This window comes from Aphelocoma coerulescens, chromosome 2, assembly GCF_041296385.1.
Source record: "Aphelocoma coerulescens isolate FSJ_1873_10779 chromosome 2, UR_Acoe_1.0, whole genome shotgun sequence".
Lineage (NCBI taxonomy): Eukaryota > Metazoa > Chordata > Aves > Passeriformes > Corvidae > Aphelocoma > Aphelocoma coerulescens.
In genome coordinates, this window is record NC_091015.1 from 121,020,648 (window position 1) to 121,038,889 (window position 18,242).

At 42.8% G+C, this 18,242-nt stretch overlaps 1 protein-coding gene across 2 annotated transcripts; it reads right to left on the reverse strand.

Moving 5' to 3' along the window:
• Positions 1–3,243: 3,243 nt before the first annotated feature.
• Positions 3,244–15,794, reverse strand: AQP4 (aquaporin 4). 2 transcript variants are annotated; one of them, XM_069004652.1, is made up of 5 exons: positions 15,687–15,794; positions 11,117–11,531; positions 10,030–10,194; positions 9,596–9,676; positions 3,244–7,878 (listed from the first exon to the last, which is right to left on the reverse strand). In XM_069004652.1, exons 1-5 carry the CDS (start codon positions 15,758–15,760, stop codon positions 7,600–7,602), a joined length of 1,014 nt encoding a protein of 337 aa, XP_068860753.1. In that variant the 5' UTR covers positions 15,761–15,794; the 3' UTR covers positions 3,244–7,599. The 2 variants fall into 2 exon arrangements, with proteins under 2 accessions (XP_068860753.1, XP_068860754.1); XM_069004653.1 differs by lacking the exon at positions 15,687–15,794 and adding an exon at positions 15,542–15,609.
• Positions 15,795–18,242: the final 2,448 nt, after the last annotated feature.

Consider the following 18,242-nt stretch of genomic DNA (forward strand, 5'->3'; position numbering starts at 1 on the left):
GTGGAAGGAGGGAGAAAAACAAAAAAGCCTTGTGTCTGAAACATTTGTGTTTGTGTGCATCCTACCCTGTACAGCTGGTCTGACTCAGCCCTAAGAAGATGCTGTGCAGCTGTTTCTCTGGAGCAATACCTGTGGGCAAACAACAGCAGAGTCCAACATCTATGTACATCTTCCTGATCTCCAGAGTTCATTTTGTCCCTGCTCTGTCATCTTTAATCATAAAGCATTAGGCTTTTTCTTACTGGATATTCATGCACATATGTTCAGAACTTACAGGGACAATCAGCCATTGTTCCAGTTTTCCTATTGATGTTTTTGTTGCAAATCAGAGCCCAGGGACTGGCCACAAGCCCAAATCCCATCTTTTCAAAACTGATTACTTCTTTCCTGGGACACTGTTTGCTCTGCTGCAATTGTCTAAGACTGGGTTTGGCTGGTGCAAACCTACTTCATCTCTTCTGGAAGTCAAGGCAGGATTTAGCCTATTACTGTACAGCTCTGGCAAGTCAAAGCAGATGAAATGCCCCCGCTCTGGGGTAACTCTGCTGCTGACTAGAAAAAGTGGCCCCAAGTCCAAAGTGGCAGCAGCAGCTTGAAGAAGCTCACAGAATGGGGATCTAGAGACTAAACCATCTCATTCCAGCTCTGATGAGCTCATTCAGCTGGAAAGGCAAACCAAAACAAAATATGCATGCATTCCTGTCTGAATATGGGACCACAAGGCAGCTAGGCACTGAGACAGCATGCAAACAGAAATAATTAAGTACTGGAACAGAATGTCAGAGATATCACTAGGAACTCTCAAAGGAAATTTTTGAGGAAAAATGAATGACTCTCCAATGCCCTGAGATTTGCTGCTCTAAAATAAAGAAACAATTCTCATGGAGTTAACCCTAAGGTATAGTGGAATAATGGTAAAATATTTCCCATGCTATAAAGTTCCAAAGCATCTAAGGTAATACATTTTTAAATGGTTGAAATGTGGGGAAAGAAAGGCTTATGGCAAATGAACTTTGGGAGGAAGAGCAGCAGAACCCAATTGGCTCCATGGCAGAAGGAGATGGCCATGACCCCATTTCAAGCTGAAAGCCATATGGCTCAGAAATACGTAGAAATAAATGACCAAGTCATTAGGATCCCAGAGGGGCATGCAGCAATCTCAAATGGCAGCTGATCTCCCACAGTTTTACCCACTGATCTTGTCCACTGCTGGGAAGAAGTAAACGCTGTGGCTGTGCCATGTTGTGCCTCCCTGCACCTTTCACACACAGGCATGTGCACACATATGCACATACATGCACATTTTAATAGACACATGTCTATTAATAAACTCTAGGCATACTCTGCATTCCCGAGGTTTTTATGAAGATTCACATCAAAAGGGAAATAAGGATGAAACCTCACAGGAAGGTCATCGCTGTGCATGAGTGGAGAATAGCAGTTGGGAACTCTTTTTGCCAGGCACACCTACAGAAAGCCCCTGCCTCTCCCCAGCCCACATGGCAAGGTGAGAGACAAATAATGGAAGCTCCTTTTGCCTTTCCAAAGAACATTATAATAGCTTTTTTAGTGGGATTATGCCACAAGTTTTTGTACTTATAAGAATTGTTTTCCTAATGAGGCAAGAAAGGTCAAAAGAAATTAATAGCCAAGATAATGGTTATCAGTCTGATATAAATAAAGCAGGGTATAACGTTTGCAATACAATACAATCTACAACAGATAAAGGAGTCTAAAGCCAAACGAGAGTTTAAAAGGAAGCTGATATTTGAAGTACCTACTCTCTTCTCTTTTTAAGCAGACGACTGGGTGACGTTTGCTGTTTGTAGCTGTTGCTGCTGCAGCCAGCCCCGCCGCTGAAGCCTAGGCTAAAGACATCACTCACCCAGCATGGCTCAGCCTCTCCCATTGGATGGCTCAGATGAGATCCAGAAGCCTCATCCACATTCTCATACAATGGGGACCATGTTTTAATCCCCTGATACCACAGTGCCAGTAACCCCTGGGTAAGAGGTGTGCTATCAAGATCTCCCTTGCCCACATGGTTGCTTTTCTGTTCTTCCCAGCACTCCTCTTCATCTTAACACTGCAGACAGCTCCATCACTATGTGTTTGTCTTTGTAACTCTCCAGACACCTATATTGCTGTTTTGTGCATGTTTCAAGATGTCAGAGTGCCTCCTTCCTGATGTGATTGTGACACCAAAACAATTTTACTAGTTCTGCCTGAATTCCCGTGGGAACCTGTTTCAGTAAGGTACAAATCATGTGTGTATTAAGTTATATGCAACACACACAGACACACACTCCCCTAAGCCTCTTGTGAGGTGCCTCTGGGGCTTGAAGAAGCTGAAGGCAAGAGATGAAGCACTGCAAGGGGTGAATTTCAGGCATGAGCCATTCCAACTGATTAGGTGCTATCCCAGGTGATGTGTTTTCATATTAGTCATTTTCAGGATCCTAATTTACTTCCATTAATGTCATAGGAGCTAAACTTTGCATTCCAAGCAAAGAGCTAGACAACTAGAAATGTAAATGCCACAGGATCTGATTTTCATTGCTGAAGTTCTTTGTGGGAGCTTGGTCTCAAAAGCTGTGTTTTAGTGAAAGGGGTCTGAAGTGCCAGTATAATTTCTATCACTTTTCAAAACCTTAGCTCTCCACTATTCCTATGAGTTTTTAAACCATCTGGCAAAAGCAGTGATGTACATATATGACCTGGTTTCAGCTGGGATAGAGTAGTTGGTACTTCTCAGTAGTTGGTACAGTGCTGTGTTTTTGGATTTAGTATGAGAATAATGTTGATAACACACCGATGTTGTGGGGTTTTTTTATTAAACTGCTCTTATCTCAACCTACAGGTTTTAGTTTTGATTCTTCTCCCCATTCCACTGGGCTAGGAGTGGAGGAGGTGAGCGAGTGGCTGTGTGGTGCTTAATTGCCAGCTGGGCTTAAACCATAACAACATACCAGCATAACTTTTGCTTTAACTGGTTTAGCTCATTTCCTTAAAGATATTAAATTCTTGCACAAGCACCTCTCTTCTCTGATGAATATTTTTCCACAGTAAATAATTCACTCTCTGTTGTGCACACTTCCAGGCTCCTCTTAGACATGTTCTCTGGGTTGGATTCAGGGGTTTTCCTACTATTTCAGTCCCGAGCTTAGGATGATGAAATGTTTCCAATAATCACAAGATGCCTTTTCTTTTTTTTTTTTTTTTTTGACACATGTTTATTTCCAACAGTAGTGTAAGATACAGTAGAATACATGTGGGAACCAGATAATCATGTATTATTATTTTATAGTGTATTTTTCAGTAGATTATTCCAAATATTATACACGGAAATTTTAAGTCCTATTACATTAGTTCTGATATCATGGTGACTAAGCATTTAAACAATAAGAAGTCTTGTGGAAAAATCCATGTACACAGTTTGTTTTACCTCATTTGTCCTGAATTTCAGACTGCAACAGGGTGACTTAGATCATATAAGTGGGTAGCAAATCCTTCAGTCTATATTTACATATTGTCTACTTAGAAAGTCCTTGAAAAACTCAGTTACACACAGGCTGAATTGAGATACAAAAAATTGTGCATGGTGTTTTCACCTCTCACCTTGAATAGAAAGACTCACAGTGTAAATTTTCACATATTTTAATTAGATTAAAATATTGGATGGTGTATAATATCCTGAATGTGTTACACAGACAGCAGATAAGATGTTTCAGAGCACAGAAGCAACTGCTCTGCCATCAAGCACTAGAAAGGTAGATGGCCACCTAGATTTCTAAGCACATACTATGGCAATTTCTAGTAATCAGAAATAGAGCACATTTTGAAAATCTGATATGCAAATACACGTGACAAGCCTAAACACTGCGTGAGATGAATCTCACTCCTTCACTTCCACTGAAAGGTGGATCACTTCAACAGAAGGGTTATGATGACAACTTGTATGCTGTAGGGTTTCTTTTTATTTTTTTTTCCTGAGAATAGTTAGAATTTGGGTGATGAACTCCTCAGAGTACACACAATCTAAAAGGTATCTGTGTGCTTCAATGGAATCACCCTTCGCTTCCATGCTTTATTTTCTGAAACCCAGGGACTTAATATTATGAAGGTGATTGTTAAAGTGCAAATACAGCATTGAAAACAATTGTGCCATCACGGAGGAGTGAGACTCATCCAATTTTTTGGGGCCCCAAAATGATGACAGACCTGGCAGACTTCCTGTGACATCCATCCACTGTCATAAACAAAAAAACATTTCCCACCAAAACCAAGAAAAGTTTTAAGAGGACATCAAGTATGTTATGAGGTGCAATATAGACCTGAAGAGCTTTAGAACACAAATCTCACTCAAACAGGATCAAAGTACATATCTTAAAAAATACTAAAGCAAAAGTATTTCAAATCCATAAAAAGGTCACGCTAGTCTATTATTTAACCAAATGTGACTATTGTACAGTGATGACACCATTGCAGAACAGCTTAGAGGAGCACATATCCCTGTGATAAACCAAGTCCTAATAGATGCTGAAGACTGATGTTCCCTTATATGAATGATCTCTTGTGGTGGGGCAGAACTGCCTGTGATTACAGCCATGCTTGAGGATTTACTCAACAACCTCAAGTTGAACACATCATCTTCCAAAATTAAGTATCTTGCTGAAAGCCTCTGATTTTAGTAAAAACACAGTGAAGTCTGTGAGAGAAGCCATCAGGCCCCAAAAAAGCTCAGGATCATTGCCACTGTAGTCGATGACAAATTCCCCCATGAGTCTCAGTCTGTGGGATCAGGAACAGACCTGCCACACACTGCTTTCTGGCTAATGTCTAATGGCATGGCATCAACCTTTATTGTCTGGTGGTCTCTATTTTAGCTTCCCTTTTCTTCCCTGATCTTTTCAGAAGTCTCAGATCTTATCCTCAATAAGGAGTTCTGCTGGTTCTGGGACTGGTTCTGAGTGTTTGTCACACTTCATTAATACAAAGTGTTTCAGGACAAAGATCCTCCTAACAGAGGTGGCTGGTGCTATGCTCACATTATGCTCACCTCAGCAGCAGAATCAGGCTGGGTGAGGAAAGCACACATCAAGCCATTTGTGTAAAGGACCCTTAAGCATAAAACAAATCACAGCTTCTTACTTAAATAACACAGTAACATGCAAAATTCACAAATTAAGGAGTGTCTTTAAATAAAAAAAAGCAAACCTTTGCTTAAAAATCCACCAATTCTACGTGTGTTACTCTTTACCTTTTCAAGCCATGCCAAAGGTTTAACCAAAGTGTCCATTTAACAAATACAGAATTGGAACTATATATTTAAAAAAGGCCCAACTAAGTGCCTAGACAAATCTCCCAACAAGGTTTGATCTTTCTCACTGAATCTCTTTATCATGGTATTTATCCATCTGAGCAGAGGTCTAACACCACCACACCTGTGTTGCCCTTCCTCGGGAGATTTAGTCCTTGCTGTGGGAAGGATCTCTTATCTGCAGTTTGACATTGTCTATTGCAGGCCCCCAGCCACGCTCCTGCCCTTGAACTGTGATGCTGCCACTGTGTCGAGGCACAGCCAAGGACAGATATCAGCTGTTTCACCAGACTCACCAGGCAGCTGCTGCTGCGATGCTGCAACAGGTACGTGACGGGGAGCGTCTGGTGGGAGGGCTCATGTGTCAGGAGTGGGGCTGTCCCTGGGTGACACGAGGAAGCCCTGTCCTGTGCCCCTGTGTGCTACCTGCTGTGCCTGGGTGGAGCAGGGGAGAGATCATGGTCCATGTGCAAATGCATGAAGGAGTCATGGATCTCATGCTCAGTGCAGGGAACTTGTGCCACAGCAACAGGGTTTAAGACAAAAAGAATGCGAAACTTGAAAAAGGACATGCTGGGATTATACAGTGCTGCAAGCTGGGATACTGGAACTGCCATTGGATCACAGTGCATAGATTTGAGGGTTGTAGTGGTTTATTATCTCATTAGAAACATCTAATTCCCTGTAATAAAGATTGCATGTAGAGTATGTCAAAGAACAGATGAGGCTAATACAGCCCACAGTCAGGACTAATACTTTTTTTCCTCTCATTGCAAAATAAGCAGGGGTAGCTTTTCAATTTAAAAATAAAAACTACATAATTACAGTAATAATATCATGCTCCTGACTGCTCTGCAGCTGCATATTGTAAAACTCAAAGCCACTGATCAGAAACAAAAGCAGTAAGTCAGTAACAGCTTTACAGAAATGTTCTGCTGGGGTGATTATGTCTTGCAAAATACTTCTATAGGGGAGAGACTGTTTATCAAACATATTTCATGTCCTTTTCCCCCTAAAACACCCTGCAAGCACTTGAACCTTCTTCTAACAACAGATAAAGAAACCTTTGCCAGAGGTGTAGTTTATGACTATATGAACACTGGAACAAGCAGGGATCCTGTTCAAATAGTTAGGCATCCGTTACAACAAAAAGCCAGAAGCAGTCATATTTTTATCATCTGTTATAAAAAAATATTTCTCAATCAGTGTCTCAATACAGTTAAAAGTTGAAACTCCTCTACATTACTAATAAATTAAAAAAACCCTATCTCCAACCATCTCGTAAGAAAATAGGTAAGTAATTTAAACCTTTAGTTTACATAAATTAGCACAGAAATGTGTATTCAAACAAGTGCACTGAAAACAGATATGCCTTCTTTTCTTCTGATATCTCTTATTTGAGTTATTAAGTAACAGGAAAGCCTTTATATTCTTTGCATGACCTTGAGAGTCTGCTAACACTAAATGGTCAATAGTCAAACCCCAGGAGAATGTTTCACCAGACAGACAATAGCAAGAGGGAGCATGAAGTACTATCAACTGCTTTGCAGCCTTATTACCGTACAATTCAACATTCCATTTCAGCACATTTACTCTTGGGGATGAAGGTAATGTATTTATACGGCAAATCACATGAGTGAAATTTGATGGGTTGACAGAATATTTTTTAAAAGCCTGTTAAAGTATCATTTTTTCAGAGGTAGTTTGCAAGGCAGTAGTGATGTACATGAGTGGAAACAATACTCCTTTGCTTGACTGTGGATAGAACTCTTAAATAGTGCTGGTGCTGTCTCTGAACCTCGCAGAGAACGCTTTGTGGGTAAGATGTTATAATCAGAGCTGACAACAGCCAATTAAGTGTCAGAAGAACAATCTGATAAGTAGGTCTTCATGTCTATAGGCATTTCCTGATATGTCTTAACTGTCAATCTGAATGCTACACATCTCTCTCTTCATCTCATTATTGACTGATTTATTAAAGGAGAATGCTTTCATCTCTTTTTTTGACTTTGGGGTTGCTCCAGAAGGGAGGAAAGGAAAATACTAGGAACAAGTCTAAATTTGGAATAATAGATGGGGAATCCTAATTATAGCAAAGTCCTAATCTTCCAACTGAGCAGGCATATGGTTTGGTGACACCACTCCATGCAGCTGCCCACACCATACCTTTCAAGAAGTGGAAGATGCTCAGTCTAGAGGAGATCTGTTTCTTTAATGGGTGGAAGGATATCTGTGGACGTGCTAGCAGGCTGCTCTCTGCTTTCAGTGCTTCTTGCTAGTCATACAGAAGACAACACCTCGCTGGATGGATCTCTTCCCTTCTTGTCCTCGCCCCTGTCAATATCAATCACATGAACTATGCCAGGCTTCAGGATCAGGTCATCGGTCTCTACGTGGCTCCTGTTGTCGTCCACCTCGATGTACTTCCCCTTGGAAGGCTGGGTGGCCTTACCAAAGACGTCTTTGAAGCGGCGCTTGAGTTCAACGTCTGGGCAATAGACGTACTCGTACAGAGCCCCCGCAAGGACTGCTCCGATTATCGGTCCCACCCAGTACACCTGCAAGAAAAGAGGTGGGAAAAACCCCAGGCATTAAACTTATAAATTAGCAGCGGTAAGGAGATTGACAAGCAGGCCCACTTCTTCAAAGTGAAATAATTTTGTCAAGTTTTATCGATCTGTCTGTTTATAGGAGGCCGCCTCTAAACTTTTCATCGCTCATTGACAGCTGTAGACCACAAATACCAACTGTTTGCAAGAAGACACACAAAGGAAACACCAACATAGAAAAGTGATTTTCTTTCTGCATTTTGAACCAAGATGAAAATGAACTTTCAAGGAAACAAAACCCTTCCTAGTGTACACACAAACAGTTCTGCTTTGGTATTTCAGACTCATGTTTCCAAAATACTTTGAATTTGGCATTTAATCCTACAGAATACAACAGGCAGTCAACCACAACAGGCAGTCTGATAATCTAATTTGAATAAGCAAATAAAATGGACATAACACAACTTTGTAGGTACCTATCTATTTCATCATGGCAGGCAGCACTGCAGTAACATTAATAGGTGCCAAAGCCCACAGGCTCCTGTCAATGGCATGCCAATGTCACTGCTCTGGAGGAGGAGAAAAGGCTGTCTTTCCAAGTGGCCAGGACAGTAACTAAGCTTCTCCTGCTAGTTTCTCCATGGTACATTTGTTTATTGTTTATGGCTTTAGTTATAAATTACAGGCTTCCTCAGAGTATGGATAATTAATCTTGTGAAAAACTACAGCAGTTTTTCATATGAGCAAGCCTTCACTGATAACTGGGTAAATCTGCCTCAATAGGATAACTCTTGGGAACAAAGTTACACATGGTATCGTGTTTGCAGAATTGAAGCCTTAGGCCCTGAAGACAATGCTATTTCTATTATTAGCTGCAGTGGGAGCAATGTGGGCTTCATACTTTAAAAATCAAGAAAATCCTTATATGCACTGTAATATGCAACTCTTCCAGTTAGCACTGAAAGTGTCCCTAGAAGTGATTTCCCTGTCTATAATTAGGTGAGGCTGAGCAGTGATCCATCTCTCCCTTATAAAATGTGAAATGTTTTTTTATAAGTTGGGTTGTGGGCTGCTATAAAAATTTACTGCATCATTCATAGCCTGTTTATAACATTGTTTCCTGCACAACTGCTCCTGGCTAAGCTGACACTTTTAACTGAAGCAGGTAACATCTGGCCTGGTCTGCAAATTCCAGACTGCAACTCCTTCATCTCTCACTGCAGGCATTTGCTGAGGCAGGTTCTCCCCCAGGAGCCAGATCACAGTGGGTCCCTGTTCTCATTTTATACATCTGCCCCAGTTTGCTGCAGAACCAGGTGAAACGTGAAGTTGACAGAATTACTTCCATAACTCCTCACCAGCAGGACCAGCAGGGTTTGCAATCTGCCTTGGAGGATTTTTCTTTCCAGCAGTTCAATTCTTTCAGTCTCACTGTGTTTCTTTATTTTTGTTTTGAACTTTCCATATGACTTCCTTTCTACTGCAGCTACTACCTCCACCAAATGGCCCCTGAATAGTAAGGTGCTATTCCAACATGCTGCGTGCTGCACAGCAGTCTCAGGTGAGGAGCATGATGATGCCTAAGCTTGGGGCAGGTCAGTGCCTGTCTTCCTCGGGGATGGTCACTATGGGATGTGACAGGAGAGATAACCAAAAGCGAATGATGTATAGGAAGTCCTGATCACTGTTTGTCGCGACGGTGAAGGAAGTATGAAAGGAGAGTTACCCATTGGTTTTCCCATCTGCCCATAATGACAGCAGGTCCAAATGATCGAGCTGGGTTCATGCTGGCACCGGTGTAATTGATCTAAAGCAGAGAGAAAATGTTGCCTGTTATTAAAGTCTGGAAGGCAGTGATTTGATTTCTGTGGGACACCCTGGTTTTGTATGGCTCCTCCTCTTTACAGCAGCTATCATCACTCTCCTGAGCCTTAACACAGTGTTAACAAAGTCATCACACGAACAGCCAGAAAATTCTGGTGCAACACCCTACCCAAGGGGACACTCCTGAGACTCCAAAGGGCTTTGGCATGGATCTATATGGAATACATCAGCTATATAGCTGTAACTGCTCTAAAGGTCACAAAAGTTTCCATTTACTTCTGAAGTAGTCATAAAGAGTAAAGGGATCTATTTTTTAAAGAGAAACCATTAACTTACAGCAAATAAATGTCCAATTGCAACAGAAAATCCAATTGCTAAAGCTACTGAACCAGTGACATCACTTCGTTTTGAATCACAGCTAGCAAAAATAGTAAAAACCAGCTGGAATGTAATTATCAACTCCACCAGGAGACCATGCCCAGCAGAAAGATCTCTGTGTACCTGGAAGAAGGGAAAGAAACACCAGAAATGAAGAAAAGGTGGTTTTGTAAATCAGAAAGCTATCACATACATAAATTGTATTTCAATGAATGGTATTTTTAAATACTACAAAATGAAAGTCAACAGTGAACTTTTAGAGGTACAGATTCCCCCCTCTTCACTCTTCTCCCTTTATTTTTTTTTAATTTAAAATGGTTTTTTATTTTGAGAACCATGGAAAATCACTGCTGGACTGAGAATAGAAGGCTTAACAGTAATATCCAACTGGAACTTCAAAGTTGGACTGCAGAAGTGTAGTTTATTTTTACACAGGGATTTGCAAATGCTGCACTTCCCTTTCACCATTTTTTTCCTTGGGAGCACTGTAATTTACTATTCAATTATAAATTCATTAATTAGCCCTGACTTAATTAATTTAAATTTCAATTAAAAATTAAGCAGTGTGCGGCTCAAGTGCATTTTTAATAAGTCCTGCAACAGGGCTAACTGATGGCATTCCTTATTAGTTTAGAACAAAGCTGAAATCTAAGCCACAATCTATTTCAAAAGTATGTCATTTTAAATTGATGTTTTTTCAATCCCTATCATAATAGCATGGAATTAATTTTCCCCCCTCCCCAGACCATATAAAAATGGCATTTCACGCATATATTATTTAAATTTTGTATGTAAATTAACACTACCTGCTGTCATCAGATTTGGGGAAGTTCTAGGAAAAAGAGCTTCTATGAAAAGAACAGCTAGAGCTGTTACACTGCATAAACCCATCCTAAGGAGAGCTTTAAGCCCTGTCTGGATGTTGCAAATAAACCAGCAAGCTGTTAAAATCTGTACCTGACCTCTCCTCATTCTGTGTGGCACTGATTCTGTTTTCTCAGGGTCTAAGCTAGCCTAGCTCAAGAGGCAGAGGAGAAGTGATTACCGCAGTGACTCCCAGGCCTCCCACCACGCTGGGTGGTGTGACAAGGTAAAGGATGCCTGCGCCCACGATGGCTCCCAGGCACTGGGCAAGAATGTAGAAGACGGACTTGGCCAGGCTGATCTTCCTCGTGCAGACCATTGCCACGGTCACAGCAGGGTTGATGTGGCCTCCGCTGATGTGTCCAAAGCACTGCACCATGGTGGCAATGCTGAGTCCAAAGCAGAGGGAGATAAGGACCATGTCTACAGGCAGGGGCTTCTCTGCTCCACCCCAGTTGATCGTGGAGCCGAGGCTGAGGAGGACAAAAATGAGCATGGCCAAAAATTCTGCCGAAACGGCTTTCCAGAAGGGCTGAGTCCAGACTCCTTTAAACGCCACCATAATTCTCTCACACTTACAGAGACGTCCACACTTACTGAAAAGGAAAGCAAATCTTCATCAGAAGTCACCAAATACACCTTATGCTCTCCTGATAGGGGTTGCTCTTCAGCAGACTTCAGAGAGAAGGCAGCAACACTGAGTATCCTTGGGCTGGGACAACCAAAGGCTACACTCTTAGAGGAGACTGTCCTTAAAACATGCCCAGCATTGGAGTGTCTGCAGGACACGGGGCAATTAATAACTCCTTGTGGTAACTCTGTATAATTTCAGCTCCCAAAAAGCAACGTCTGTGTATTTTGAAATGATTATTAAACAAAGTGTATTCTTCTATGCTAGCCAGCCTCTGATTTAGAAGCTGTATAGATCTACCACTTCCAGTGGCCTGTTGATGATTATGTTCATTAAATCAGTGAGTATCCTCTTTTTCTATGCAAATCTGTATTTTCACAAAGCAGGTAAGATAATTCAATAAAAAGCAGTGTCTTAGTCAAAGCCTAGTGGTTTTGATGACAGCATTGTGTTGAGGAGTTGCCCTGGGAGCTAGAAGAGAAAGTTTATTTGCTTGAACACTCACACAGACCAATATTTCAATTTATATTTATGCAAAGAGCAGTTTCTTCACTGTGGATACTGGGTGAAAATTGAATTCAGGCAGGAGAATAGATGCAATCCTACATTCTGACCTTTAAATCAATCGTGTAATCAATAAAGTGCTTTCTTTTGGGCTAAAGGCATTGGATTGAGCCAGGGAATAGAGCAATATTTTCTGTATGTGTGGCGTGCAAAACTCTGCACGGCAAAGAAAGAAGTGTCTTGGCTTTTCTTCCTGTCTGGAGATGTTATTTATTAGTCTACACTGCCTTCCTGATGAGTTACAATTTTGCTAGATGTTCAGATACCTATGAAAGTGGGTCACCAAAGAAAAGTTATTTGTGGTATTAATAAATTAGGAGAATAAGCCAAAAGGGAAGCATTTTAATTAGTTTCTAAGGAATGCTAAAAGATTCTTCTCTAAAAACAAAAGCAAGAAACATCCAACACATCCAAATAGTAGAAAACAAAAGAAAGACTATTCAGCTGCTACATTTGGGAACAGAATTTCAAGTGGAAGATGGATGAATTTTTGCTCAGTTATCTAAGGTAACTGAGCTACAATGCATATTTAATACCAGTTACATCAGAAAGAAGCATAAAAGGCATGTCTGCCCTTTTCAAGTCATTGCAAGAGGAATGGCCCATGAATTTCTTAACAGTTCCAGTGAGTTAGGGAAAAGCAATTTAATGCTGTGACTGGAGCAAATAAGTTGTTTCCCTGACTCATTTCCTATGCTAATTTACTCTGTATTTTGGATAGGCCTTTTGAGCTCTATCTCAGTTCTCTAGACTCTCAGATGAGAACAAGAATTACATTCTCTCCTAAAAACAGCTCTTGTAAAGTGCTTGTGAAGTGATCTGAGACACTTGGGAGAGTTTTTTTCTACTAGAGAAGTGAAGCCAGAACCTCAAAAGAGAATAAAGTAATACCCCAAATCTTCTGATTTTAGGTCAAACTCAAGACAAATGGAAAGATGTTTTTGTAAGATCTCATATTAACAGTCAGTTAATGACCAACCATTTTTGTACAAAATGAACCCAAAATCATTGCCTCCCTCAAAGCTGAAGCTCACAGGTATTTGGCTGTTCTTACCTTTGAACCCTATGCCCAGAATCACACTGAAACTCAAAGGCTTGCCTCTGATACCCTTACTGCACCCTCACTAATAACTTATCTTAGTGACCTGAGTAAGACACAGGTGCTATACCCATACTGAGGAAAGCTCATTTTCCCAGTTCCCTGGGCATGTTCCAGGTGAAGATAGGGATGACACATATAGTGAAGTCCATGGAAGAGAAACCTGGGTGCACAGACAAGGGAAGCAGCACTTATCTACTCTTTTATCCCTCAGCTAAGCTGGGATGCAACCTGGATTTCCCTGGTGCAAGCCCTGGTGTTATATTCAAGAGCTTTGAAAAATTTCCAACCACCAAGGGCACTATGAGGGGAGTGCAGGCTTATAGAAGCATGGTGACTCCTGATGTTTTTGTTCAAGTGTGCCTGGCCATCTCTTTCTGTACTCAGAGAATAGTGAGATCAGCAAATTAATTACCCACCTTCATCCCGGAAAGTGGACAGAAAAAGGTGCATTTTGCATTAAGATCATGCAGTTGGCTTCTCACTAGTTATGGAATATCTTGGAAAATCACCTTAAGAGTGAGTGTGTGTGCACGTGCATGTGGAAGATCACACCTTCTATTGGACTGCTGGTGGGCCTGACTGGAAGGACGCTACCACTTATGAAGGACAGACCTCATATTGTTTCTCCTGCTGAGAGCATGTCCAGTCAATTCCATCAATTTTATCTGCAGCCCTGAAAATGCAAAAATGCTACTTGCAAGCCAAAAGCTTCAAACACAGAAGCTGGCTCGTCAACATAAATTTTTGCTTTTCTAGAACATCATGCTACATAGAACTCCATCAGCTATATTGGCACTTAATGATCTAAATATCTATTTTTAATCCCTGCATGTTTTTTTGAAGCAGTCTGTTTTTCTATGATTTCAACACCAAGCAAAATGCCCAGCTGTCAGAGACAAATTTTTCTTTCAAACTGCACACCTTTCCTCCCTACAGCAAAACCCCCCATGAATGTTAATAAAAGCTTAATACTGTGTTTGAGCCCTGAGTTCAGGTTTTCACTTAAATGCAAAGGCAATCAGCAACTTAGAAATCAAAACCATCTTGAACATGCACTATTTGATCAGCATGCAGTTAAATTTAAAGGCTGGAGATGAGAGAGAGTGATGGCTGTAACAGGTCTGAAACTAAAATGGGACCTCTCAGCAGCTAAGATTTGCCATCAAAGCTGCAAAAAAGTTTTTCTTGGAGTAGTTGTTGTTCATGGTTTCCTTAGATAAATCCAAAATACAACAGAAACACACTTTCCTGTTATGGTCACACATAATTTCACGTGGCCACTCTTGAAATTCTCTGGTCTGGACTACAAGATTACACAATAAATTGTGTCTGATAGGATGCAAGGTGAGTTTTGCAGATCACGTTGCCAGCAGGGCTTCAGGCATGGTTATGGCTTCAAAGGCATAACAATATAAATCATAACAACGGCTTTGGTACAAAAGTCAAACAGTATTTTGAAAATTCTTCGTTTTCGAGCTAATATAATTTCAAGGAGCAGAGCACGCATCCCGGACGCAGGCTTGCGGCCAGCCACTCTGCACGACACTGCTGTCACCCACGAGTTCTTGTGCGTGCAGTGGCTATTTACAGCGGCATCTCCGCAGCCACCTCCCACACTGCCCGACCTGAGCTGGCACCGCCGGCTCGAGCTCGAATGGACATCGGGCACCTGCCGGCCAGCTTTGAGGGGGGAGTGCGGCAGGCCACTGTTGCAAAACAAATGCGCTGTCCCAGGGCTTGCTTGTAACCATTTTGCCTCATTTTCCAAAACGATGTTTAATGAGCGACTGGCATGGATGTCTACAGGAGGTGGGGAGCATCATGAGCTCAGTACCGCAACTTTTTAGCTGTGCGGTGCCTGGGCTTTCTGCACACACGACTCTCCATTGCAGGACCGCAAGTGGACAACAGAACAAAGTTTTAGCATGCGGAAAGAGAGAGGGCGTTTTCTTCTCTCTGCACCCTTCGCACCTCTGATGTTAAAACCCCAGAGCAACCGATAGGCACCCTTAGTGCCTTCGGGAAGGGGCAGCCGCTGCCTGGCTGCCCTCCCTGGGTGCAAAACGCAGGAGAGAGGCAACAACTCGGAGCCCTACACCTGGCTGCGCGCTCCTGCCGGCGCCGGACAGTCCCTCCCGCGGCCGCGCAGCCCCCTCGCCGAAGCGTTCCCATAAAGTCATCTTTGGTCTGGGGGGCTGTCCCCGCCCGCCTGCCTGTCTCCTGCCTGTCTCCTGCCTGTCTCCTGCCTGCCGCCTGCCTGTCCTCCCTCCCTCCCTCGCTCCGCGCCCCGCGCAGGGCCGCGCACTCACCCGCGGCGCGGAGCGGCCGCTCCGTCGCTCATGCCTCCCCGGCGGGCGCGGGTGAGCGGCGGGGCCGGGGCGGGGGCCGGGGCCGGGGCCGGGGCGGGGGCGGGACGGGTCCCGAGCGTGCGGCGGCCGCGCCGCGCTCCCCTACCTGGTGCGGCGGGCGGGCGGGCGGCGCTGGGGGCACGGCCGCCGGAGCACCGGCTGCGGGTCGGCTGCGGTCATGTGCCCCTGCAGAGCAGTGCAGGGGGGTCGCGGCTGCCGGGCAAAGAGAAGCGGCCAGGCACGGGGCGAGCGCGCTGTGCTCCTGCGGCGCGGGGCCGCCCGGCAATGGGAAGGACTCAAAGGCTTCTCGGTTTCTTCTCTGCCATTCGCTGTATTGAAGGGAAAAAAGCCCTAGTAGCTCTGCAGCCAGGGAGTCTTAGCCATCTAAAATGCCTGTTAGTACCGTACTATAACTCTACTGGTTACAAAATCATAGAATCATAGAATATCCTGAGTTGGAAGGGACCACTAGGATGGAGTCCAACTCCTGACTCTGCACAAGACAGCCCCAAGAATCACACCATGTGCCCGAGAGCATTGACCAAACATCTCTTGAGCGGTGGTGCTGTGACCACTTTCCTGGTGAGCCTGTTCCACTGCCAAACCACCCTCTCGGGGAAGAACCTTTTCCTAGTGTGCAGCCTAAACATCCCCTGACACAGTTTCATGCTGTTCCCTCGGGTGCTATCACTGGTCACCATAGGGAAGCAATCAGTACCTGTGTCTCCGCTGCCACTCATGAAGAAGCTCTAGACTGTGATGAGGTGTCCCCTCAGTCTCCTCCAGGCTGAACAAGCCAAGTGACACCAGCCACTCGGCATATGGCTTCCCCTCTAGACCCTTCACTACCTTTGTAGCCCTCCTTTGGATGTTTTCTAATAGCTTTATATAATTCTTATATTGTGTTTTGTTTGTTGAAGTTGCTAAATTCAATGAAGTTTTGCCTAGTGTGGAATGTCACTGGAAAATAGTGTTTAAATTAGACCGTGATGCTCTCTGTTGAGGAAATTCACATGGTCGTTTCTCAGTGCCTCTACAGCACGAAAACAATCCAATGAAAAACAGCCCTTCATGTAATAAGAAAAAACACAAAGTTGCCTAAGGCCCTAGGCACAGCTATTTCATTAGAGAATGCATAGAAACTGTCACTTGAAGAAGACATGGGTGAGAATGGAACAAAGTATATGGAAAATCCGGCTCAGACCTCTGCATGCGGTGGAAGAATCTGTGCATAATTCATATAGAAAACATTTTAAGGAACATGTTCAAGTGTAAAATGAGGTTAAAGTACAGATAAAGCCATGCATCCATGCAGCAACAGTGAAAAACAAATTTTGGCATGATCAGCCAGCCTGCACAAGACACATTGTACCAGATAATCCTAACCATGAGTAAACAGTGTCAGATCTGAAGAACTGCTCTGGAAAGCCATGGACAGAAAGTCCTTCTGGGCTTCTGCTAGGAGATTATAGACAATAATTTACAACAGTGAAAAGCAAGTATAATGCATAACACTATCAATTAAGGATGCCCTAGACGAATTTGTAGACAAAGCAATAAAAAAGTCATGTCCATATATTAAATGCTTACCAATCACAGTTTATGGCAAATACAGGTTATCATAACCTACAAATGTAGGTGTTTCTCTCAGTTTTGCCTGCTCCACCTCTAAAGCCAAAAAGGATACCAAAAGACACAATTTGATGGCAAAAGAGAAACTGCAGGCTTGATGCTTGCTTTTTTTGTTTTCAAGCTTTACTTCATTTGCATATGTCGAGCTTAGTCAAGAGATGGGCGGGGAGGTGGCTCTGTACAGTCATCATTACACTTCTCTTTGATTTGCAGTGTTTGGTTTTTCAATCTAAGCCCTTCACAACCTGCTAGAGTGATTTCAGAAAAAACCTCACTTGTTCTTTGGCACCTTGAAGACTCTGCTTCTTTTGGCATGTCTGTTTGTTCACAAACAAAATTCACTTAGCAAAACCGGTAATTGCTTTTCCTTTACTTGCAGAGAGTGTATATCTGCTCTTTTTGATCTGCAGAGCAGATCACTGCCACACGGAGAAGCCAGAACATTAATAGCTTCTGTCACTGCTACCATTCTTATTGTGAAAGATCTTCTGGAGGATTAGACAAAGGTTGTGGCCACATAAAACAGAGAAAGGCAATGCTTCAGGCACAAACCTGGGGCAAACTGCAGTGTGCCAGCTCTGATCAAACAAACAGACTATGTTCTACTGAAAGCACAGAAGGCAAGGAAGACATCCCTTGAGATGGCACTGAAAATCAGAGGAAAGCTGCTCCAGTTTGTCCAGGGGTAAATTCATCAGTATTGGGAGCTGGCATCATATAGGTTCTTTTTTTTCATTCGTTCACAGTGTTCTTTTTTTTATCCTTATATATTTTCATCTTTATAAAACCTGTGTTAACTTGTTTTGGACTTCTATCCAACAGTGAAATACTCCTGCTACTGTGGTCATAGTTAAGGAAATAACTTATGAAAGAATATTATGAAAAATTTAAAGATGGTGTTAAAACTTAATCCATGTCAGGGTGGGGGGAAATGTGCAGAGGAACCTTGCTGTGCGTCTGCTTCTCCTTCACTGAACACTAAGTCTGAGTTTCCACAGTAATTTCTAGGGCATCATGAATTAAAGATCTC